This window comes from Xiphias gladius, chromosome 22 (assembly GCF_016859285.1).
Source record: "Xiphias gladius isolate SHS-SW01 ecotype Sanya breed wild chromosome 22, ASM1685928v1, whole genome shotgun sequence".
Lineage (NCBI taxonomy): Eukaryota > Metazoa > Chordata > Actinopteri > Istiophoriformes > Xiphiidae > Xiphias > Xiphias gladius.
This window is the reverse complement of record NC_053421.1, coordinates 1111438-1138572: the sequence shown is the minus strand read 5'-3', so window position 1 is coordinate 1138572 and position 27135 is coordinate 1111438. Positions and strand designations below refer to the sequence as shown.

Below are 27135 nucleotides of genomic sequence, written 5' to 3'. Positions count from 1 at the left end.
AGCTGTTTTCAGGGTGTGTTCTCCATCTCTGAACAGAGACAGGGAATACCATCTCCCCCCATATACAGCCACCTATTATCGAGTGACCGAAGTTCCTTAGATCATATAATAACAACTAAACCATCTCCATGATCCAAACATAGACAAGAGATCAATTATGAACATCAACATTTTGTTTAATAAAAAATTGACCATCATCCTCTATTAACCATCAAGATAAATAGATAAGATATAGATGGATAAAGATATGAAGAATGGTTAATTACTACTCATGAGATGATATATTTTACTGACACCTTTGATTTGATTTTAATAAAACTAGTTTTTAATGGCAGTTCATTGTCTGTGGTAGTTACTAATATTTCATTTAGTCAATAGCACAATTAAAGAAAAGGTCACATATTTATTGAGCATTCTAATCATTAGATAATTTGAATGACCCACATATTTACAATATGTACACAGTTTACATGTTTGAGGCTGAAAAAGAAAATATTTCAATATTAAATTTATATTTGGCACAGTAGCTCTACTACTGATTCATACAAGTGACTTGATGTACTCGCTCTTTAACTCTATTATAGAGAGGGTATGATAGCAGATGCCAGCATTTTAAAACAGATATAAAACTAGTTATCAAAAAATACTCAATATGTAGGAAAAACAGGTAATTTGTACAACCTTCTTACAAAGAGAACACACATAAATCCGCTTACCAGACTCAACACAAGATATTAATTAGATGACTAGACTATTAAAAGATCTACACTTTAATCAGTGTATTCTAAATCCAACATCTTATTTTCCTAAAACAAGTGACAAAATTCAGCCAATATGGTGTGATATTTTTTTGCTGGGAGTTTCCAGCTCTACAGAATAAAGTGTCACTTTTTGGTACTTGTGATGAAAACTGCCCTTTTCAAAATACCTTTGAAAATACTGGAAGTCAATTTTAGAAAATTCCTGAAACAAGAGAAACTAAATGCTACTAGTGGCAGTAGTGCTGGCCCCTCTGTAATCCTATTACTGGACCAAAATCCCATTGTGGGATTTTGGATTTCTACAAATAAACTTGACTTGGTTGGACCCCACTGATAACAGAAATTAATATCTAAGGCTGAATATGAAACAACTTGACTAAAGACATTTATATGTATATAAAATATGAAAAGATAACTAACATACTCAAACACTACATCTCATAACTCCTACATATGAAACACTGAATTACAGCTCCATTTTCTGTAAATGTTTGACTATTAAACAAACTACATCTACACTAATAACTTGTTCCACAGTTAAACTGTGGAAACTGATAATTGAGACTGAGCGAGGAATTCTTTGTGCTCTGTGGAATGGGATGAACTTGAATTTTTTTAGTTTACAGAGTATGTTTGGAATCTGTCTAAAAAGTATGACTTTAATGCTGAGAGGAATGATACAATAATACATTAATTGGAAAATACACAGATTTTTTTTTAAAGGAGCAGAAATGTTTAACCTAATTTTCATTTGAAATTTATGTCCCCATATTTCCAATTGTTTTGTGTTTCCTGCTGTAAGAGGGTATTGATCACTGTAGTAAAAGAAGTCCTCCTGCAGGTAGAAAACTTCAAAAATACTTTCAATAATGTAAAATTTGGTGAAAGTGAAGAAAAAAAATGGCAAGGAAAACTCAAATGACCACTGATCATGTTCCACTGTCCCTCCGTGTAATAGCAAATAAATGATGTACTGTTGCTGTGTCACTAAGCTGATACTGTGCTTACAGTATGCTGCCTCTTGTGATGGTTTCCATTTTTCCGCTTCCTGCAGTAGACATACAGAGCTGTGAGGGGAACACAGCTGACTGACGACACCAGCAGCAGTCCAATGAAGACTTGACCAAAGACTGGATACTCCGTCGCCACTGATTTACCCTGAGAAAACAACAGGTACAGTTAACACCTTCCTTCACACATTAGTTAATTATTAAGGCGTTTCAACAAAATTATCAATCATCGTCTAGCTGGCACAGAGCAATTTCTTTTCTTCATTCTGGCACAAAATTGAGTTTGTATTAAAACCTGCTTGGACGACCTATTATAAAAAAGGCAGATGCAGGGCAATTTTTAGGGCTTCAGCTGGCACAGGTGCATACACACAGACCTCTCCAAAATGACTAAACACCTTTCATTTATGTGAAATTTTTCGTCTTTCAGTTTCCTACATGTTTTTTCATCTGATGATTGATATGTGAATCATAACGAATGGAAATGCCTGAGGATTAACCAGTAATCTCATCCATGAGTTTGACTCAGAGCAACATCAATACCGATGTTCTGTCTGATGAGTGAGTTTTTCTCACAACAACTTATAGAATGTGGGACGTTATCTGTGCAGTTGATGAAACACCTGTATTCATCACACAGGAGCAGGATGATTTATATTTTATCTAGTCTTTGATATGAGTAAGGTGCCATGAATAATGTTATGCAGCATGGATAGCTTCGTTCATTATATAAATCTCCAGACACCAGAACAGGACCAATCAGGATAAACAGGGTTCATACACATTTTTACAAAAATTTTTCCATTACTTTGAGGCAAATTTACATGACCACACATTATGTGAAATGTCAGTATTATTATAATATTCAATACTATTCAGTCATTTCTGTACTGAACTTCAGGTATTTCAGTATGACACACTTATGGATGTCCCAACAATGTTTTATGATTGAATATTTGTTTTAATTGTTGTTTAAATGTTTTTCATACATTAGACAACTTACAGTACACACTGCATTAAAATTAGTGTAGCAATTTTGCATGTTTTACAGCTGAATAGCTCTGCATTAAGAAAATGTAATACTAGAGAGAGTCTGTCTGTTGTAGTCTGCACAAGATTTAGACAGACTCTCGAACTTCAGGATTAAAAAATACTGACGTTTATATCAAAGAGTGGCATTGTAGGGGTGTGGTTCAAGTGCAAAATGAACACTCTGGTTGTGTCGTTCGCTACTGCTCTCTAGTATATAATTAACTCCAACTACTGAGCGCTGTTTTGAAAAATGTATTTTTAAAATAATACCTAGAGTAGACATAAATTACTTTAATACTAACTTCAGCTTGTAGATATTTTTTTATCATTATAGGCTATTTAGTGTTTAACGTACTTACCACTTGATGATCCTGTTTACAGTATCCAAGTCTTAACCCGGTACACATCATTTTATGTTTCCACGTAACATAATTAACCTGTACATGAGTATTCCACTGCCGTATGGGCAAATTAACCGAATAAGTAGCAGAATCAGCAACAGCCAGCAGTTCCAATCAAAGATATAACAGCAACCTGTCAGCTTCCAGTAGAGAGTCCTTCTACAGAGTCTGCTTGTAAACTCCTCTCAGAATCAGGGTTTAGAACAGTGTGAGTAGTGGGTTTATTTGAAAGTGATCAGATCAGATCAGTGTAACACACTAAAAAAATCAAGACTAAAATAAGTAAATAAAATATAAAATGAATAAAAACAATAATAATAATAATAATAAGATTAATAAAATAAATAATAAACAAAAACAACCAAAATAAAAAGCAAAAATAGATTAGATGTCTGAAATTAATTACAAAGGAGTTCTTCCACCTCTTTGGTGCCCTGTCAGCTGGTGGTGGCCTAAGCAACCACCTTGCATGCAAATGTCTAAAAACGGTTCTTATCACATGGTGACATCCTTTCAGACACAATCACGAAATCCAAAAGTTTGAGACCACTTTTCCAAATGAGAAAGTCGTTCGGACAACACTGTATTTTATTTGTGACAGTTGGCAGCTATGGATTTCATATGATAATGAAGGAGAAAAAGCTGATTGACTGATTTGGACATTAAGAAGTGGAATTTGGCTCTGGCTGGCATTTACACCGTCTTTGAGACTAAAAAGCAGTAAGTACAAGACAGATGGTTCCCAGTTTCTTTTCTAGGGATCATTTTCCAGGACTTTTCCAGGTCATATTCAGTGATGATCTAGCTGGTATGACAGACAGGAATCGTGCCATACACTATATATTTTCCTCTCCGTGGAAGTCTCATTTAAAATACGGGCAGTCTATGGCTATAACTTATCCATGAAATCAAAGTAAAAAATAAAGAGCCAGCTAAAGTTCCTGGCACCTACCTTACCAGAATTTTTTTTTGTCCGTGAGACAGTGTGAGGAGACATTTCATTAGGTCCTACAGTGCTGCTCTTCTCTACCACTGACAAATCTTTCAAGAAAATCATCAAGCCGATAGCTGTAAACATGTAATTAGTATGTTTGATACTGAGAGAGAACTTTGTCACACTCAGAGGCAGTGTACCATCCTACATTGAGGAGAACCTGTAGGAGTTTCTCAGATATTGCTGTTGCACTTTATGCTTCTGTTACCATGGTCAGGCTCAAGGAAGCTCATGTGCCACACTGTCTGGTACATAAAAACACTTTTCTTGCAGGTTACAGCAAGGAAGGAGACACATTCTTTCTTGAAAACCTGTATTTTCACTGGATTTCCCTTCTCCATAGCTTACTTTTTGGCAAATCCTATGTCCAGCTGTTTGAGTGGCACATGGATTGCTTTGTCTTGTGGGTCCAGTTTCAGCAGCTGGACAGGTGTCTTAATCTTCTCCTGTTCTTCCCTTTTGATGAGGCATGACCGCAAACCTCTCAGAGTGGAATGGAGCTGCTTTGCTAAAAAAGGCATCATTGGGGCATCTGTCTGGAATGTCTCCAAAAAACGCTTTAGCTGTCTTGCAACAAATGCAAAAAAACTGGAGCTTAACCTGAATAAGAGTGTCATCAGAGGCCTCTTACTGTACAGTAGGATGCAGATGATGGCACTTAAATTATCAGAAGTTTCTTGTGGGGAAACCACAACTTCCCATATAGATAATCTTTGAGCTTATTAGGATCAAGTGATGACATTGTACCCTTGATTTTCTCCAAAAGCTTCTCTTCTTGAGTGTGTCCAATAAATGCTAAGTCAAAATAATGCACAGCTACCTTCACTTCATGTTAACTCCAGTACAAAAACATCCATCTGTTCTTTCTGTGTCAATTCATTTGGGCATTTATCAAAACAAATTACATAGCACTCTGCTTTTCTTATATCTTTGATCAGCTGCTCTTTGAAATATAGACAAAGCCAAAACATACAAGGTAAGCTGATTTTTTTGGACCAAATGAAAATTGCAATCTCACTGTCTAGGAATATCTGACCATCAATGACTTACATATCAAAACTGGGGTTGAATAAGTAGTGTGATGTGACCATCTTGATTGCCCAGCAAATATCTGCTTCAAGCACAGCTTGGCTTGAAAAAATGTTGAGCTGCTTTGTGCGCATGAGCTTTTTCCCTATGCACTGGTACTGGACACTTGTAAAGCTGTGCTTCCATGACTGCCACTTGCCTTATTTACAATGGCTGTTTGTGGCTCTTGGTTAGTTGGACAGCTACTTCCCTTAAAGGTGTCGACCTCATGAAATGTGTTATTCTTCTCCCACTGTTTAATTGTCCCACAACTTTGACAAGGCCTTGCCCTCGTGTATGACTCTTGAGTGCTGACATGCCCATATTACCAACATCAAAAGACTTATTGGAAAACTTGCAATATGCCCTATGCACATATCCTAATACTTCCCCTGGCCAGTCCCTGACCTAGAGTTCTTCTTTCTGTTCATTCCTGAACTTGCACATTCTGTCACTCATTTCTATAATTAGACACCAAGTGTTATAGGAACATTTCAGTATATTGGCATAGCCATCAATCACACAAACAGCGGCCTACAACTTTGCCTACTGACAAATCTAGACTGAACTTTACATACCTAAATGTATGATTCAATCTTAGGGTCGAGTTTGCTAGGATATTAGCAGCCACTGACTCATATCAGTTTATCACACCATACTTTGGCCCCTTTACTATTAATATGAAGTGGAGTCTTTAACAAGGCTAACCACACCCACTGTGAGCTACCACTAAAAATGTTTAACATTTCATGTCATGGTCCATTTTACCTTAGCAGTGCATCATTGCATTTGAAGAGGCAATGCTAGCAAATAAAAAAAGGATCATTAGCCAGTATTTAGCCGATGTTTGACTCACATAAAGTTGGGCCCCCATCGCTTCCCATTCATTATTATCCATCTCTCTCAACAATGCCCAACACACATTTGAAACCATTGCTCCTAGCCAGAGTTGAATCACAAACTTTAAACCTTTGCAGGCAAAACAAGCTAGCAATCATGTCAGTTTTAGCGACTCAACCAAACATGCTAACCAATTTAACATAATTCAACCGTTTTAAACAAGTTGGCAAGAAAGCAGCGTTAATCTATAAACCCAGTAGAAACTAACACAGTTACCAGCCAGCACTGACTAATATTTAGATTTGAAGGATAATGTAACTTGCATTATTCAGAGTTTCTGCTACTTAAGTTTTAATGTTATCCAACCTGCATGTGCTACCATGTGACGTGACTTGGGGGTGTGCTCACAGCATTTCCACAACATACCTTGAGAGCAGCCTATTCAAAATACTCGTCCATGAAGGTTGATGTAATTTTCCAGGGCAACACAATATTTTCCAGGACATTTGACTTTTTCTCTCATTTTCCATGTGTTTTCCATGATTGGAAAATTGGTCAACTGTTTTCCAGACTGTCCAGGTTCTCCAGGACATGTGTGAACCCTAATATATTAGTAATGGAGAAGAAAAATGAAAAAGCTCACCAGCTCTTTGTTCCATGCTTGGTAGGTAGGTGTCCCTCCTTGGATGTACTTGACGATGTAGAAGATGAATAGAACAATAAGGAGAAGGGGGCTGGCGCCTGCCCACATGATCTTCCAGTACCAGTTGGGACGATGACCGAGCATGTCTTCTATGTCTTTTTCAAACCTAAAATGAGCAAATTCTGTATTAAAATCCAATGTTATTCTGTAAGGTTTAGAATAACATTGCTGATTTTTTACTCTTTAACATATAGCACAAGCCACAAGCTGAGCCAAAACAGAAGCTGGACTTCTGTACCACACACAAGTACACAAACCTTTTAATTCCATAGATGTAACTGACAGTTATGACCTCGATTAGGACAATGAACAGCAGGGAGAAAGTGGCTCCGTAATCATTGAACATGGTAAACCAGTAGTTCCCTGATGTGGTGGTGAAGCCCAAGCCGAGCAGTAGACAGAACACACACACTAAACCTGCAAGCAAAACACAGTACTCAGTCACTGATACCCAATATTTTACAATTAGTAAGTAACATGTTACATCTATGTAACATTCATTGCATAGCAAAACATACTACTGTATATTAAAGCAAGCAGCAGGCACAAATATAGGCAGTGATGTCACTGAATTCTTTAGGTGAGAGCAATATACGGTGCACACATATACGTGAGTATGTATGTGTGTTTTGCTGATATTCTTAATGTTAATTTTAATTTTTTTAATTCTTTTAATTTTATCCTTTTTAATTGCATTAAAATCTAACCGGCTGTTGTAGACTCAATGGAGGTAAAAAGCATATAAATTTGTCTGTTCTGCCAACAGGAACATCTCACACCTCAACTGCCTGTAAATCCAGAAGAAAAACACAAAACCTCTTTATGGATTTGTGGATGCTGTAGGCAACTCATCAAAAATCAACAACAAATGCTGGTGATTTCCTCTTACTCGAGTATGATGGCAAAAAGGGTATTTCCCAAATCGTCAGAGCCCGATTGTTTCCTTTAAGCCAGTAGTTCGCAAATTGGGAACGGGGACCCCTGGGGATTGCAGTGATTTCACATTTTTTCCCTTGGTCATGTGCCGTATGAACCACCAGCACAGGCTGATGTCTTAAAGATGATAATGGGAACATTTTCCACCAAAATCGGTCTGGATCTTACCGTTGAACAACTCGTTGCTCATGCGGGATATGACTTTAAAGTCTCGTAGCGGGGTGATGATGGCCGTGACGTTGCCCAGCATGCTGCCCATTCCCAACAGCAGGAGCATGATGAAATACAGCACTGACCACAGCTGAGAGAATGGCATGTTTTTAATAGCCTCACTGTACACTATGAAGGCCAGACCTGTCCCCTCTACAGCCTGAAACAGATGAAAGAGACAGTTTATGACTGGAATGGAAACTGAACTGGGCTGTGACCCATTTTCACATGGTCTCTTGAAAAGCCTCAGAGAACAGCTGTGAATTTGCCGCATTCATATGACTATTGCTTCCAGTTTCCAGTTAGAAATGATCAGGTCTTGAGGGAGAGATAGCACACAACACTAAGTGAAGTTGCAGTTTACATCTATGTCCTGAGTCATACAATATATGTAGTGAAGACTTTGAAGGAATTACATTTAAAGGTATTAAGTGTATTTTATCATAACTAGCATATGAATTCTTGAGTTATGCCCAAAAATGTGTTTTGTGAGGTCACATTTACCTATACCTTTGACCACCAAATTCTAATCAGTTCATCCTTGAGTCTAAATGAACATTTGTGCCAGATGTAATGAAATTCCCTCCAGGCATTCCTGATGTACCTTTATCACAAGAATTCAACAGACCTGAGGTCATAGTTACCTTGAACCAACAAATTAATCAGTTCATCCTTGAGTAAGAGTGAATGTTTGTGCCTCTGGCCACAGTAGCTGCTGATGCACAGGCATTAAAATGTCCATATATTGTTGTGTGCACCCATTTGAATTAACCAATAGTAGTTAGTACCAACCTTGGTCACAGATTCATGGCATTTTCTGTTTTACATACCCATTACCGACCTATGTATTTACTGTCAGATGTCACTAATATAGACATTGAAAGTATTGGTAAGGCTCTAGCATTCAGTATCGAGTTAATCATACATTTTGACTAGTATGGTTTTATTAAAGGAAGGTATTCATCCACCAATAATTGTGAATTTTCCTCTTAATAAAGCTTTCAAGTCAAAATCTAATTAACAACACTACTAAAATATGGATTTTGATGGTTAAAGGTATTTTGCATGTATGCACTATAAGCCTCTGGCCACTATCACATCCACTGAGCTACTACAACAAGTTTCACCTGACAGTAAGGGACAGGAAAGATGTCTTGTATCTCCATTGGCAGCAGAAGCTGGACAAATCCAAACATTAAAATTATCTAGAAAATTATAAGACAATTCTTGCTTTGTGTTTATGCAGATATTGTACTATTATTCATTCGGACCCAGTCCAATTCGAATCATTTACACTAATGAAATCTCAAAATATTTAGTTAACTTGTCCTGTTTGGATACAGGGGATGTTGCCTTATCTTCACACACTTGCCTTAACATAGGCAATATTAACTGGCAGAAGAGCAGGAAAGAAGTCTACAAAAACTTAAGTCAACACAAAATAAACTAACTACCTGTTTTCAGTCATTTCCATGAAGTCTCCCTCACCTGGGTTCAAAATCCTCAACTCAGCCACTACAATATATTATTCGAAAAATAAAACATTTTTAATTAAACTGAAATTTTAAAGAGGCAACGGACAGATTAAGAACATGCTATCATTAGCTCCGCCATCAAGAAACACCACTGTTTTGAAAACATAACCAGTGCAAGAACTTCAGCAGCACTTCAAACTACGTACTTCAAATATACTATACCCTCCCTCCAAACGACGGTTGAAGCAGTCCATACATCTCTATGAACAAAAAACATCAAACTTTCCTGTGAAAAGAAAAAGGCATCACTCATTCCAGTATTCTAGTAGTGCCATTGGAAATAAACATTTTTTGGAGATCCTGCAGATGAAATTGCCCATAATCTCAAAAGTTAATACAACAGCTATAAATCTCATATAATCTCTCTTAAAGGTAAAATTGTCAAAACTCACATCTGCCAAGAACTCTTTGTTAAACATAATACTTAATAAAACAGACTTGGTATCCATTCCTATCCAATTCCAAGACTTCACTATTAGTACCAATAGTAACTTCTGAATTAAAATCTGTAATAAAAACTTCCATATGACCAGTAGCACCAACCTGCAAATCTGACAGAATAAGATTGTACAAACAGTGTAACACGCTACCCAGATGAAAGGTTTTTTTAAATGGGATTTAATGACTCTGACCAATAAATCCTCATCTGTACACGACAAAAAACATGGTGTAAAACAGAGCTGTCTGCTCTAATCTCTCTTGTTTGTGTTGGTTGTAGAGCCACTGGCCAAAACGATCAGAATTGACTTGGCCATTTGCGGATAAATATGTGCACTCACCGTGTCTTAATTCTGCCAGTGTTATTACTGTACCTCCACTGTCATTAATGCCAAATGAAAGGGGTGTCCTGGTGGCCTGGCACTGACTACAAACTGCAATGACCCCAGTGCAGGTGGGACTTTCATTGCACGTTATCCCACATCTCTCTTGTTTCCTGTCATGTCAAATGAAGCATTTATTCAGAAAAAAAAGGTTGAGAAGAAACCTAGCCCTAAAATGACTACATTAGGGCTGCAGGCAATGAATGTCAAAAATACATTCACCACCTCTCATTGTTTCTTTTTTGCAGATTGTTAAAAAATGTTATGACTACTGGCTTGATGGCAATGACAAAATTTGTAAGAGAGGACAGCCTTTTCTAGTTCAGTTCTTGTTTTGTTCAATCTAGTTTATCTCAGTACTTCTCTATCATAGGCATGATGTGTTTTAACTCTCTTTTAAATCACAACTGAAAGATCACCTTAGACTGCAATTACTGGATTTTCTCCATTAATGAGGTGGCACTTTATTATTATTTTTTTTTGCACCATTCATGTTTATTTCTTTTTAAAATGTTTTTTCCCTCACAATGTGTGAATCCATTCTATTCTCATTTTGTTAATAATTGTAAATATTAGTGCTTTAAGTGTGTATCACTGTAAAAAGAGTGTAATGATGATACATATGAACATACAGTGTCTAGTTCACTCCCCAGGTCACAGTTTTCCAGTTTGTTGGTGAGTTCAGCAAACTGCTGCGGGTATGTTGTGTTCAGCTTCTCAATCCAATCAAAGACAGTGTCCATGGTAATGCTGTCCTCTGCTAGATTGAAGGCATTCAGCAGCAGTAAGCGTGTCCTGGAATAGGAAAAATGGAACATTACATGAAAAGTACACTACCTTAACCCTGACCGACACACAAAATATCAAGCACTTGCAATATTCTTCACTACTTGCTCAGTATAGTTAAATATCAAATCAATGGGTTTTGGTCAAACCCACGACAGGGGTCTCTTTGAATGCGTAAGCCACACTTAATTACAATCTGGATGTGGGTTGGAGGTTGAACTGGAATTGCTAACTGGAGCAGAAATTACTTCAGTGTTATTGACATTCAACACACCCATCATTTAACTGACTCCATGAAAAGAGAGAGAGAGAGAGAGAGAGAGAGAGAGAGAGAGAGAGAGAGAGAGAGGGAGAATTAGTCTAGAAAGTGTGCAAGCATGGGTGATCAAGAAAGAGGGAGCGTGCCAATGGACAATGTAATTCTCAGGAGTAAACCAACAATGAAGTTACTTGCCTCCCTAAAATTAAACTAAACTAAATCTGTTCATAATGATCCCAACACAGCCCAATTCCACTTGGTTTAAATTCCCGAACTTCATTATCTATCTAAATTCAATTGTAAGAATAAAATACCCAGAATCAAACTATCAACCTTTCAAAAACCCAGAACAGTAAGAGGTCTTGAAGCCCCAAACTTTCTCCAGTCAGCTACAATATATTATTTAATGGATTCATCCAAATCACTCAGACACATCCCCAATTAGACTTCCCATTCATCAGGTATAATATCAAAAATCACCCTTGTTTAACCATCTAAACAATAGCTACAACTCTAAGAAAGCTGTCAGAGTTGTGTGTGATGTCATGAATCAGTTTCCATATCAACAACAAACTGGGAGCTAGACCTATCCTTCAATCCTAATACTGCCTTCTGGACCCAAATATGCCTGAATATTTTCCATATAACTAAAAATACCAACATGCAAATCATACAGTACAAGGTAGTTCACAGAGTTCAGAGCTATAGGATGTTTAAAATGGGACTGACTAAATCTGTTCACACAGCACTGAGCAAATCCATGATGACTACACCCAAAGCCGACTTGGCACTGCTGGTGAATAAATTCTGGCAAGAAATCATTAATTCAATTTCAATTCAATTTTATTTATATAGCACCAAATCATAACAGAGGTTATCTCAGGGCACTTATCATTAAGAGCAGAACAAAACTATGGGAGAGAGAAGAAAATTGATGTGTTATGAATGTGTACAGTTAGAGAGGAAGAGGAGGAGAGAGGAGCTCACATTATGCATCATGCATCATGGGAAATCTCCCTCGGCAGTCTAGGCCTATAGCAGCATAACTAGTGGATGGTTCAAGACAAGCCTGAGCCAGCCCTAACTATAAGCTTTATCAAAACTGAAGGTTTTAAGCCTAGTCTTAAATGTGGAGAGGATGTCTGCCTCCCGGACCCAAACTGGAAGATGGTTCCGCAGTAGAGGAGCCTGAAGGCTCTGCCTCCCATTCTACTTTTGCAGACTCTAGGAACCACAAGCAGGTCTGTGTTCTGGGAGCGTAGTGTTCTACTGGGGTAATAGGGTACTATGATCTCTTTCAGATATGATGGTGCCTGACCATTACGGGCTTTGTAGGTGAGGAAGAGGATTTTAAATTCTATTCTGAATTTTACAGGGAGCCAATGCAGAGAAATTAACACAGGAGAAATGTGATCTCTTTTCCCAGTTGCTGTCAGTACCAGTGCTGCAGCATTCTGGATCAGCTGGAGTGTATTTAAAGATTTGTTGGGACAGCCTGACAATAAGGAACTGCAATAATCCGGCCTAGAAGTAACAAAAGCATGCACTAGTTTTTCTGCATCTTTTTGAGATAGGATGTGCCTGATTTTTGCAATGTTACTTGGGTGAAAAAAGGCAGTCCTTGAAGTTTGTTTTATGTGAGAGTTAAAGGACATATCCTGATCAAAGGGGCTCCAAGATTCCTAAAAGCGGTGCTGGAGGCCAGGGCAATGCCATCTAGATTAACTATATCATTAGATAACGTCTTTCTAAGGTGTTGGTGGCCATGCAGAATAACTTCAGTTTTGTCTGAGTTTAACAGCAGAAAAAATGCTGGTTATCCAGGTCTTTATGTCCTTAAGGCATGCTTGAAGTTTACCTAACTGCTTCATAAATTGGGTAACATCTGCATAACAATGGATGTTTATGGAGTGTTTCCTAATAATATTGTCTAAAGGAAGCATATATAGAAAATAGAATTGGTCCAGAACAGAACCTTGTGGAGCTCCATGACTAACTTTTGAGTATACTGAGGATTAATTGTCAAAGTGCATAAACTGAAATCAATCTGATAAATAGACTTAAACCAGCTTAGAGCGGTACCTCTGATACCAATTAAATGTTCCAGTCTCTGTAGTAGGATATGATGGTCAGCGGGATCAAATGCAGCAGTAAGGTCTAACAACACATGTATAGAGACAAGTCCTTTGCAATAAGAAGGTCATTTGTAACTTTCACCAGTTTTGTCTCTGTGCTATGATGCACTCTAAATCCTGACTGAAAATCCTCAAACAAACTATCGTCATGTAAAAAGTCACACAACTGGTTGGCGACACCTTTCTCAAGGATCTTAGAGAGACAGGGAAGGTTAGATGTGGGTCTATAGTTGGCTAAAACATCTGGATCAAGAGTAGACTTTTTAAGAAGAGGTTCAATTACAGCAGTTTTAAAGGACTGCGGTGCATAGCCGGTTAATAAAGACATATTGATTATATCTAGTAAAGAGGTGCTAACTAAGAGTAAAACTTCCTTAAGCAGCCTAGTTGGGATGGGATCTAAGAGACAGGTTAATGGTTTAGATGAAGACATTGTTGAAGTTAGTTGGTGAAGGTCTTAGTATATATCAGGTTTAACAGATGTTTCTAAGGTTCTTGTGTTTGAAGATAAGTTGGTGCCGGTTGAGGGCAGGAGGTGGTGAATTTTGTCTCTAATAGTTTTAATTTTATCATTAAAGAAACTAATGAAATCGTCACTACTGAGAGCTATAGGAATACATGGATCAATAGAGCTATGACTCTCTGTCAGCCTGGCTACAGTGCTGAAAAGAAACCGAGGGTTGTTTTTATTTTCCTCTAATAAAGAGGAGTAATAGGCTATTCTGGCATTACAGAGGGCCTTCCTATATGTTTTAAGACTATCATGCCAAGCTAAGCGGCATTCTTCCATTTTGGTACAACGCCATATCCTTTCAAGTTTTCACGCAGTTTGCTTTAATATGTGGGTTTGGGTGTTAAACCATGGAGCTAACCTCCTTTGTTTTATTATCTTATTTTTTAGAGGGGCAATAGAGTTGAGTGTCATTCTCATTGAACTTGCAGCACTATCAACAAGATGGTCAATTTGGGAGGGACTAAAGATAGCATAGGAGTCCTCCTGTTATATTGTAACATGGTGGAGAATTAAGTGTTGATAGAATCTGTTCCTTAAATTTAGCTACAGCACTATCAGATAGACATCTAGAAAAACACATTTCTGCCTAATAGCGTGTAGTCCAGTAACAGGAATTCAAAAGTTACCAAACAATGGTCCTATAAAAGAGGATTCTGTGGGATGACTATTAAATGGTTAATTTTGATGCCATAAGTCAGAATGAGGTTGAGGGTTTGGTTAAAGCAATGAGTGGGTTTATTTACACCAAGAGGAGCCAATTGAGTCTAATAATGAGATAAATGCAGTTCTAAGGCTATCATTATCAACATCCACATGAATATTGAAATCACCTACTATAGGTACTTTATCTGTACTAAGGACTAAACTTGATAAAAACTCTGAGAATTCAGGTAAAAATTCAGAGTATGGGCCAGGAGCGCGGTACACTATAACGAATAGAATAGGCTTTAAAGTTTTCCATGATGGCTCTGTAAGACTAAGAACCAGGCTTTTGAATGAGTTATAATTGAGTTTAGGGTTGATCATTAAGCTTGATTTAAAAATGGCTGCAAATCCTCCAACTTAGCCGGTGCCTCGAGGAATGTGAGTATTAATATGACTGGGGCGAGTGGATTCATATAACATATAACATATTCATCATTACACAGACAGGTTTCAGTGAGACTAAATATATCAATATAATGATCTGATTTCAGATCATTTACTAATACAGCTTTGGATGGGAGCGATCTAGTTTTTAAGTGAGTCATTTAATTTTCCTATTTTGTTGAACTTCTGCAGTGGTAGTCTTAATTTTTATTAGGTTTTTGTGTACAAATACTCTTCTGTTTATTTTTTTGAGTTTATTAATTTAAGTTGTTGCAGGGCAGACACAGTCTCTATGGGGTTTTGGGTGGGTGACTGCTGTAGTGGAAGAGAAGCATTTAAGACAGCAGCTCTGCCTCCTGGTCTCAACTCTGGGTTTTTGTGGTTTTGGTCTACTAATAAACTCAGTCAGATTTCAAGATATAGAGCTGATCCATCCAAAGGTTTGCCTCCGTACACCACCTTGATGGATTTGAAATGAAGCCATCAAGGTGTGATTGAAGTGTAGACTTTAAGCTTTAAATCAAGGGGTTTAACAAAAATATCTCATTTACTATTTAGGAATTACACAGTCCCTCATTTTCAGACACTCAAAAGTAACTGGTCAATTGACAATTGTTCAGTTTCAAATCCAGGTGTGGCCTTTTCCCCCTTTATTTCATGACATATTAGGTAGATAAAATGTCTGGAGCTGATTTCAAGTACTGAATTTGTATTTCGAAGCTGTTCATGGGAACTCTCAATATTTGGTCCAAAGAGGTATTTATACAAATAAAGGAGGCCATCATTTGGTTGAAAAAACAAAACAAACCTATCAGATAGATGGAAGAAATGTTAGAAGTGGCTAAATAAACAATGTGGTACATTCTTAAAAAGAAGGAATGCACTGGTGAGTTCAGCAACACCAAAAGGCCTGGAAGCCCATGAAAAAAAACTGAAGTACATGATAGCAGAATTCTTTCCTTGGTGATGAAAACCCCTTCACAACATCTAGCCAGGTCAAGAACACTCTTGAGGAGGTAGGTTTATCATTGTCAAAGTCTACAATCAAGAGACGCCTTCATTAATATAAATACAGAAGGTTTACCACAAGGTGCAAACCACTGGTAACACGCAAGAACAGAAAGGCCAGATTAGACTTTACTGGAAAAAATCGAATTAAACCTTCCCAATTCTAGAACAAGATTCTTTGGAAAGATGAAACTAAGATTAACTTGTACCAGAATGATGGGAAGAGAAGAGTATGTAGAAGGAAAGGAATGGCTCATGATTCAAAGCATACCACAGGATCATCTGTCAAACAGGGTGGAGGCAGTATTATAACATAGGCATGTATGGCTGCCAATGGATCTGAGTCACTGGTATTTATTGATGATGTGACTGCTGACAGAAATAGCAGGATGATTTCTGAAATGTACAGGGCTATACTATCTATTCAGATTCAGCCAAATGCTGCAAAACTAATAAGAAGGTGCTTGATAATATGGATAGATAATGACCCAAAACATACTACGAAAGCAACCCAAGAGCTGCTCAAGGCCAAGAAATTGAATATTTTTCAATGGCCAGGTCAGTCACCTGTCCTAAACCCAATTAAACATGCCTTTCAATTAGTAAAGACAAAACCGAAGGCAGAAAGACAGACAAATAAGCAGCAACTGAAGACAGCTGCAGTAAAGGCCTGGCAAAGCATCTCAAGGGAGGAAACTCAGCATTTGGTAATGTCCATGGGTTTTAGACTTCAAGCGATCATTGCCTCCAAAGGATTTTCATCCAAGAGGAAAAATTACGAAAAATGTGTCACTGTCCGAATACTCATGGAACTAACTGTATAAACACCTGCAAAATTACTCAAAACTGCCTCTGTCGTAGTTCCTCCAACAGTGGGTGTCTCCAGGACCACATTTCCCCATGTTGACAAACACAAACACACACACACACACACACACACACACACACACACACACACACACACACACACACACACACACACACACACACACACACACACACACACAGACTTTCAAGGTGAAAACCTTATCAGCTACACTGTCGTGGTTAGTAATAATGTAGTAATGAGTAGTAGGTACTCATGGCTCAGAATTGTGTTTGAACTTAGTAAGGTTGAGGGAGAATTGAAAAAAAATATATAGATTTGGGCTGCATTGTGCTTGCCTTCTACTGCTGCTCCTTGCAGTTTCCCTTGAGCAACGTTCTTAACACATATTTATTACACATATCATATACTGTCCCACATTCTTTTCCTCCTTTTTTGGGCTTGACTGCGACAGTGGGGCTAGCCCTATAAACAGGAATGTCTGTCGCTGACTGACTAACTGATGAAGTTACGCTAGCACTTAGCCGGCCGAGTGCTGGAGTTTCTCCATTGTGTGTTACTGTTTCAAAATGAATTGGCGCCAACAGTTTCTAATATGTCATCAGGGGGGCGTTTACAGGCAGTGTTGCCATCTAAGCGCCTTTGCGCTAGATTTACTGACTTTTCAGAGCACTTTAGTGACTTTTTTTCACAAAAGCACCTAGTGACAAAGTGACTTTCTGGATAAACCTTAGCTACTTTCCGTAAAAGAGAGCCGCCAGTATTGTCCCATGAATGCAAGATTGCTCTTTCCTTCCACAGGCACACTTCTCTTTGCGTCTCGTTCAATTGACTGCAGGGCAGCAGACATACAAGTGAATGAGCATCTAACTTTCACTCTGAGTGATAATTTTACAACTAAACATAGCCGAAATCACAGCACAGCTGTTGTCTTTAACTTGTGTTTCTGCTGATTTTGTCATACAACGTCGTTGTTATGAAATCAGGATTTTAGCAGTGCAGAGCAGCAGCTTGGAAATGACTTGGAAGTTACTGCTGGTTATTATGTAGTTTTAATGGGCTGAGTTTCAACCACTATTTCATACTTGTTCTGTTGAACAGAAACATAACTAGAACTACTGCCTAATAGTTGTATACCTCTGCCAACCATTCAAGTTGCAGAAAATATGGTCACAATCTCCCCTTCTTTTCCTGAGTTATGGTGTTGAATAATGGCCAATAAAGACTTTTTGTAGAACATTATGATGTCACAGTGACATTGACCTTTGACCGTTTAAATATAAAATAATTTTATCCAGTCAGATATAATGAAATTCCCTTCAGGCATTCCTGATATATCGCGTTCACAAGAAAGGGACGGACAGATGGATGGACAACCCGAAAACATAATACCTATGAAAAACATGTAAATGAGAACAGCTTTATTGGGAATTTGGCTTTAAAAATTACTGCATATGTGTACACAGATAATAAGAGAGAAGCAAACAGATAAAGGGCTGAAACTGGCTGATACTAGGCAGAATGCAAAAACGATTTGGTGACATAATGAATATGCTAATTAGTGTATTACAACATATATCAATTTTCTGAGGAGGATTTAGCTACAGACGGGTGACAAATTAAAAGAAAAAGCAACAGAAAGTGTTTTAGTAAGGTGTTGGGCCACCCCCTGCCACCAGAACGGCTTCATGCATACAAATAAAATGCACCATTCATCCCAAAGATATTCCCTCATTTGTGTTTTGATGATTGGGATGAAGAGCGCTGTCTAACATATCAGTAAAAAATCTCCCAGAGGTGTTCAATTGGGCTGAGATCTGGTGACTGTGAAGGCCATAGCATATGATTCACATTATTTTCATGTTCATCAAACCATTCAGTGACCCCTCGTGCCATATGGATGGGGGCAATGTCATCCTGTTTCTCTGCTCATTTTTCATGTTTTTGCTATAATTTGTGGACCATTGCTCATTCATTTGTACTTTCCATTGAATGTAGTTGTTTACAGTGGTTCCACAAAAGTTTTCAACTATGTCCTCAATTTTGCCCATTGATCATATGCGGCCCAGCCATATACTAGGTTTTGACCTGATGTTCTTTAAGTCTACCCTCACACATTCACACCAATGCACACAACCATATATTCATAAATACTACATACAAAATCAATTAGTCATACACATATACTGCATATACTCCATACAGACCACATAAACATGCTCTCCCTGCAGCTGAGTACAAACTCATGGTATCACTGATACTGTACTGTCTTACTTTGTATTAATGTCATGTATCTGTCTTGTTTTGTTCTGTCTCCGTGTCTTTTTCTCTTTTGTCAACTTTGAATTGCACCAATTAAAAAATAACAACAATCACAAAAAAATATGAAATTACTTGCAGCTCCTATGTACACATATACACAGCATCTGCATACTGTTTAAAAGCACAGGCATTCAGATTCACAGGCATGCACACAGGTGTAAGGGTGCACTCACATACACACATTAGGACAAACGACACACACCTCTCTAGGCAGTTCTCGTAGTTGACGGTGGCCTTAAACCCATAGATGGCAAAGGTGACAATGCTGGCAAAGATGGAGGTTCCACTGTTGATGAGGGAGACAATGATGGCCTGGTGCTCAAAGTTGTTGTTGTACTGGTTATAGCTGGCAAAAGCTATGAGTGACCCAAAACCCAAACCCAGAGAGAAAAATATCTGAGTGGCTGCATTGATCCATGTAGTAGGGTTGGCAAGCTGTTCCATCTAAAAGTAGACAAACGCACATGCACATGCACATGCACAGGTGCAGACACACACACACACACACACACACACACACACACACACACACACACACATGGCACACATAAGCACAAAATATTTCATTTTAACATACATTTTCATAGTATATTTCTTTTATTTTACAGTTCTGCAGAAGGTTCTAGGACTACATAAGCACAATAAGGGGATAATTAATGAGCTGTGGGGATCCATAGCCTGCATGCCATACTGTATTTTATTTAAGACAGGAACTGCACACAGTGGTCTATCTGACTTATACCATAAGCACTTGCCACATCTTGGATTATAATACACTGGCCCTTCATATATTGGGGTAATTCTTTAAATAGAAACCCCAGGATGACAATGCCCCCATCCATAGGGTGGGGCATTGCCATCCTGTTTCTCCCCTCCTTTTTCTTGTTTTCCTTTTATTTTTCACCCGTCTGTGTATGCCTTTTGCAAAATCTCCAACACAACCTTACCTTGGGTGTGAACATGTATTTGACACCATTGATGGCACCATGAAGAGTGACGCCCCGGATCAGGTAGATAAAGAGGACCACATATGGAAATGTGGCTGTAAAGTACACCACCTACAGATGGAGCCAAACAGCAAAGCTGGGTTAAAGTTCAAATATAGGAGTGAATATGTAGCAAGGAGGTGGAAAGTTTAACAACTTCATCATATCCTCACAATCACCCCTCTAGTCTGGCCAAAACTAAAACAACCCAGATGTTACACAAGTTTTTAAATGCACATTTTCAGTTAGCCGGTTGGATCTACAGGTCTATGAAATATGTAAAGTTCTTGTCTAATTCTAATATATTTTTAAGTGTCCTGTTGTGTTACTGTTGTTTTTGCAGCTGCAGTTATTAATTTTGAAAAATTTGAAATTTCATCACCCGGCACTTTAGATCTAAGTCTTCGTAGACGCAGACTAGACCCGATACATATACAATGAGGCATACCTGTCAGTGTGTATGCTCCCAATATTTGTAATCTGTAAACTTACCTTTCCAGTTGACTTTACACCTCGGACAATGAACAGGTACGTAATCACCCAGGCGAGCAGGAGGCACAGTGCCTGACCTGTATGAATGCGTCCATTCTCTTCAATAGAAGAAGAAATGTCCAGTGTTTCCCTGTAGAAGAAGTACTGGGTGGGTGTGCCCCTTTCACACTCCTCTATAGGTCCTGTTTGATTGGAATTGATGGGGCAATCTGCCCAGGGCAGGACTGACTGGATGGATATGAACAAAGAACAGTGTAAGTGGGTTATCTTACTGTCCAAGGAAGATCCAACATTTTGTATACATACAGCATTTGCTATTGAAAAAATGACAGTTGTTTTTTAATTGGCAGCTCACTTGAAATGAATGAAAGAGGTACCAGAAACTCCATGCATTGATGATGTTGTAATAGAGACACAGATACAGGGAAGTCACAACACTAGCAAGACCTAAAACGAGAATTATAAAAAAAAAATTAAAAATCAAAAATTGTCATAAAGGACAATTTGTTTCCCACTTTACATATTTTATATCCACCTATTAACCCACAATGCTTCTGAATGGGTTAATCCATGTGAGTCAAAGCTCTGTGACGAATAAACCATATTTTACCAAAAAAAATATAATATATAATATTATATAATATATAATATATAAAATAAATACAATATATGTTCTGGTTTTTCCAACAATGTTGATAAGTAATGCTTCACACATTGGAATGGAAGTGGAATAATTACAATAAATTCAAGATAGCTTAGTTATCCACAATAACAGACAGCGTGACCACGGAAAGCACCAGAAGCATTAGCATTTTACTGACAGTACAGTAAAAAGTGGTAACACTTCAAAGTGTACCACTTTTCCGCCATGTGTTAGCTGCAGCCCCCACACAGGGTTGCTGCAGCAAGCACAAATTGTCCTCCAACCTGATAAAATTCCACATGCTGTTCTCTTTTCTGTCACCAGAAAGGCAAAGGTGCTTCCTCATCACTAGCCTGTTTGAATCCAGTGAGGAGTCCTAAAGCTATATCAATGCACAGAACTGAAAGTACAGTTACTTAGTTCAGTTAGTACTTACCCACTCCTCCCAAATAAGGGCTGATGGCAGTCCACGCCCCGATGCTACCAAGACGCATTTTCTGACCAATGGCAAGCTCCAAGTAAAATAAGGGCACACCCTCCAGAAACAGCATGAGGAGATATGGAATCAAGAACCCCCCTGAAGATGGAAAGATAGTTTTTATAAACACAAATACCAATAATGAACATTGCTGCCAGTCTAGAACCTCATTTTTTAAACAGGAAATAGGAAAAAAAGAAGTTGTCCCGCAGTTCCTCTCAAAGAGTGAGTATAGCACAGATTTCACACAATGTGTTACCAATTTATTTGGTATAACTGTATAATCTAATTCAATCCAGTATCCCTGCAATAAACCTTTGTGAGGTTTATCTTCACAGAGATAGTTTCTAATGTTTAGTTTCTAATATTTTGCCCATCCCCATTAACACTGATGAGGTGGACATCTGTTTTTTAATACCAGGATTTTAAAAACACCTCCTAATATAATGCAGCTAGTAATATGACATAATGCAGTCAGTCCAACACCATTACAAACTATGGCGTCAGAAATGACCATAAAACTGAACCAAGATCTCTCTGACAAAGTGTCAACAACTGATAATCATACAAACATGAGTGTCACATGCACTGACTTACAAAGAAACACTGTATGTCTCATAAACTTTGTACTGTATGTTCACACTACAAAGATACCTCCATAAAACCTAAAGCAAAGAATATTATTACCCTACATGTTTTTTATTCACATCTTACATGTTAATTAAAGATAATACTGGTGGCATTAGGAAGTGTAGTATGCCTGAAACTACAGAAATGATAAAACTGAAAACGATAAAACTAAATATTTGATCAATATTGATCACTTGTGTTAGAGGTATTGAGTTTCATTACCAATACAAAAACGATGCACTTACAGTGAAAAATATCAACCTTTTTTCTCTTTTCTTTCTTTTTTTTGGCAACTAAAATGCTGTACAAGAAGTCTAATTAAAGACAACCTAAAACTGAAAAAATTATGATCTAAACCAGGTACTGTCTGATCAAAGAACCTATCAACATGGTTATGAATCTGACCAGACTTTTGATGCCAGCTTTCAGTACTTGATAATTTTTCAATACTCTGTACGACACACAAATTTTGGTATGTAACAAAAAAGTATTGAGATTCAATAACCAGCCATATGTAGGTACATCAACATCTTTTGTGGGTTTACTTGGTGTAGGCACACACAGTGAACTCTGCAGAAGCACAATACCTTTCACGTACTGCGTGCTAAATTGGTAATGCTTCATTATGTCTGAAATTTACCAAAAAAGTAAAAAATATTCCAAGAAGTTTTACGAAATGAACTATGTACTTTGGTACTTATTAAATGGAAAACAGAGATCATGTTCAGTCAGTACACTCCCAATTAATCAATTCCAATTCTTCCAACTAAATGCTAGCCATTTAGTCAGTGCACAGCATGTCAGGTCTTCAGGCCAGATACAATTCAACCTACAGTATATGAGGACGAAAGTTTCTAATAATAAATGAATAATAGATGAATATTTGATTCAACTTAGATTGAGTTTTTTTTACTATTTCCCCTAATTTCCCCTAATTACTCTGTTCCTTACAGGAAACTTCATAGGAAAATATGGACCTTTAAAAACAGCGTTAGGTCACTGTTGAGGGCTGAGTTTCTTCTGTTTATTTGGACATCTACCATACTACATTTTTCCCTCAACTTCCAGGAGTAATCATTTTTCCTTTGAACTTTATAATCAAAAACCCTTAACTGGAAACGCTACAGTATTGTAGAAATAATTTATCATTTGTTAACGAAAATCATTTTGTTGGCATTAAACACAATCTCCCATGAATCTGGACCTATGGTACACTTTTAAAGCTCATGGCAGCAATTAGAACTGCTGATTATTACAGTATTGGTTACATCCAATTTTTGTCCATAAAACAAATTGACGACTTCTTTTTGGAGGTAGTGAACCAAGGTAATGTTCACTTAATTGTCCCAATCCAACCTTGAGAGCAGTCTGTCACATGCCACCACTGGTTTCGTGGTTGTAAGCTACACACCCTGGACAGTAATTACAGTAGATGTGTGCTCGTTGCTTAGTGAACCATGCATAGGACCCATACAGACATAACAATTCTCCCATCTAACCACTTTTAGGACCTGTTTCATGAGAAAATCTAGCAATGCCCCTGTTTATTCTTACCTGTACTTTTATACTTCTGTGTTATCCACCCCGGACAAATACTGTATAATAGCAACACTTCATTCTCATTTACAGAGTAATCATCATACATAGTAACAAATATGTTTGTGACCAACAAGTAGACTATAAAGTTACACCTGTGTTTTCACACATTATATGTGTTTTCTTTCTCGGTAAACCTGCACTATAATTATACTGAGCGGAACTAAACCATTACTTTTACACCTTTTGTGCTTTTGTTAGGTAAAAAGTAAAATACGGGTCTTATAAGTGTAATTTGGAACACATGGTACTTTAAAGAAACAAAACCATATTTTAAAATCAACTCTCAGCTATAAATAGCAATGGATGTTTTTTGGTACTATTGCACTTATTGCAACTATTGTGCAATAGGTGTTATACAGTAATCCTTGCAGAGAAATATTTACTGTTGAATATTTACTTTTAACTGAAGAAGTGTACCTGCTTGACTAAATTTAAATACATTACATTATTATAATGTTGTGTATTTTAATAAAAAATCATAGCTGCCATCCCTGTGGTTTACTTGGAAGACGACAACCTACGTTTAGGACTGTTACTTGAAAATTCTTTCATAACATCTACCTTTCAATAATGTATTCGTGCAACATATTTTAAGTTTGCTCCTTCTGCACTCCAGAATCCACAGCTCAGCTATTTTTGAATTGTCCATTGTTATTCATAATTTGAATTGAACATTCTGCACTTATTACAACCAGCTCTAATAAACTGATTTATTGTTTGTGACAATGGTTTTACTGTATTACTTACTCTACCACAGTACTAGTATACTGTTCTAAAGTACAGTATTTGTCAATGTACTTTAAACCATGTATTACAATACATGGTTTAAAATACATTGACAAATTTCATATTTATGCAGTAAGGGGTGACTCACAAAAAACAAATGGCATTTTTTTTTAAAATTGAATCCTTAAATTGAATGAGATTAACAGCTGTAATGACTCAGTCTGCCAAGTGAATTTTACTGCTAAAATTTCAAGACAAGGAACCATTGAAATTCTAATGTTAAAATATCGTTTTCCTTTTTAAGTTTTAATTTTTATTTGTAATTTTACACTTTACTCATGTTTACGTTGCCTTTAATTATATTTTTGTTATTTTATCATTGTGTATTGTTTCATCATTCCATTATGATGCTAGAGCAGCAATTACAGTGTAAAGTCTGTAGATAGGCTTCACGCTGTATTAATCTCTACTAATTCATTCGCGGCGTTACTCACCCTTGTTCATGACCTCCAGTTAGTTTATTGCTAGTTTCAACTTTGAGTCAACTGAGTGCTTAACAAATAGCTCATTCAGTGTGATAAGGATTCGTTTGGAAATTTACCACCAGAAAGAGCCCACCTGCATGACTCAGATTATTGGCAAAATATTCAGTAAACCGGTGGTTAATATGTTCCGCTGTTTCAAAAATAACTATTTCTTTCTTTCTTTTTCTTTCTTTATTAATTAATTATTTTAAAACTTGTTGGGGAATAATTACCCTCCCGTGCCTCGTTTGTTTGAGATGTTTAAATGATAATAACGCTTACTTAGGCCTACAGAAAATGATTTAGATTGACACAGCACGCTGCATGATGCGATGATACTTCAAGTGTGGAGTATAGATGGGAACAGAAAAAGGCTCGTTATTCAGGTCCAGCTGTGTCACATCAGTATCGACCTTGTTGAAAGTGAACGTGGTCTGTATTTAAAATGTAAATTGGACCCGGTGTGTATGAATAATCTGCTCACGCCTCATTACCACACTATTTGAAAGCACACGCTTTGTTAAAATGAACTTGTCATTATGTAAATGGTTTACATCTGGAATCAGTGACTTACCTCCACCATGCATCTGACAAAGGTAAGGAAACCGCCACACGTTTCCCAGTCCGACCGCATATGACACACATGCCAGCACAAACTGCATGGGGTTGTCCCAGTTGGGTCTTGCATCCTTTTCCATGTCTGCTTCCTGTGATCGTCTCCAGGTTTGTGCTCAGCAGCCGAACCTCAGCGAGTCAGTGGAGCAGTAAGGGGAGGATCAGTGCGCAGTATGTCACCGTACGCCCTGACAGCGTTTTATAAACTCACTGTGATTGTAATGTGGTAACTCTCAGGGGGAGGGTCTTCTTACAGAATAATGATTAGTTTTGTGTGATTGAATAACTACACCTCCCATGAGCCTTTGATTTTAGAGCGCTACCAAAGCTTTTTGGGATATGTAGTCCTTGAATTGTAAAACAATTGTGGACACAGTACATCTGTTAAAATGAAAAAGTGTTAAAATGTCACTGTCAAGTACAGTACATATCCTGGTATTTGTTGCAGGCAGTACCAGAGACATATTTAGCTTGGATATGGAGAGAATGTCCCAGTCCTCAAATTTCAAATTTCTGTCCATGGAATTATTCATCTGCAAAAACGAACTACATTGTGGCAGGGAGCCTGCTGTCAGTCAAACTAACCGAGAGGTGGGAGGGACGTTGAAGATAATCCAGGTGAATGTTTAATTGCGCAGACTCTTTAACTAAACAGTACTCTGTCTTCTGTGGAAAGTCCGAGGTTACCCTTGTCTAAACCTGAACCTGACCTGACAGAAAAATTATGTTTTCATTAACTAACCTACTTCTCCTCAGCTGTGATGATGATGTTTAGGTCTTAGATGGTGACTAAAGTACCCTTTTTGCAAGCACTAGCCATAGGCTCCATTTAATGGTTTGTTTTTATTACGCTTTGCAGTAATTACATGGTTATGTAACTTCCGTACTGTGGTTATTATAGACTTTCAAAGTGTTAAATTATAGTTGAGGGATAAATTGATCATTTAAAAGGCAAGAGACGATCAAAATTGTGTTTAAATTGCCATGAGTTGTCCAATAATACATTTAACTGATAAAGGGGCGAATTAATATTTATAATTAGTGTGCTTCCATAGGGCCCTGTTCTTCTTACCATAACTCCTTAGCTTATTAGATCAACACATATGAATGGTCAGTTAAAAGTCCTAATGGTCTGCAAATAGTGTCTTGAGCTGGATTTGGGGTGTGGGCATCCTGAAGATCTTACCTGCCA

General features: G+C 37.6%; 1 protein-coding gene across 1 annotated transcript; it reads right to left on the bottom strand.

The window, feature by feature from the left end:
- Positions 1-302: 302 nt before the first annotated feature.
- LOC120784284 (sodium- and chloride-dependent transporter XTRP3-like) lies at positions 303-26026 on the bottom strand. The gene is made up of 11 exons (XM_040117949.1): positions 25903-26026; positions 21808-21948; positions 21084-21175; positions 20729-20956; positions 20198-20308; positions 19453-19694; positions 10944-11106; positions 7914-8115; positions 7067-7226; positions 6750-6915; positions 303-1919 (listed from the first exon to the last, which is right to left on the bottom strand). The coding sequence occupies exons 1-11, from the start codon at positions 26024-26026 to the stop codon at positions 1749-1751; spliced, it is 1800 nt and encodes a 599-aa protein (XP_039973883.1). The 3' UTR covers positions 303-1748.
- Positions 26027-27135: the final 1109 nt, after the last annotated feature.

What these genes read in the sequence shown, in the direction of transcription:
- LOC120784284 (XM_040117949.1), bottom strand. Translation starts at nt 26,026, where the DNA reads ATGGAAAAGGATGCAAGACCCAACTGGGACAACCCCATGCAGTTTGTG. An exon ending in CCCTTATTTGGGAGGAGTGG is followed by an intron (nt 21,176 to 21,807) that starts GTAAGTACTAAC and finishes TTCTCGTTTTAG; the next exon opens with GTCTTGCTAGTGTTGTGACT. An exon ending in ACCTCTTTCATTCATTTCAA is followed by an intron (nt 20,957 to 21,083) that starts GTGAGCTGCCAA and finishes ATATCCATCCAG; the next exon opens with TCAGTCCTGCCCTGGGCAGA.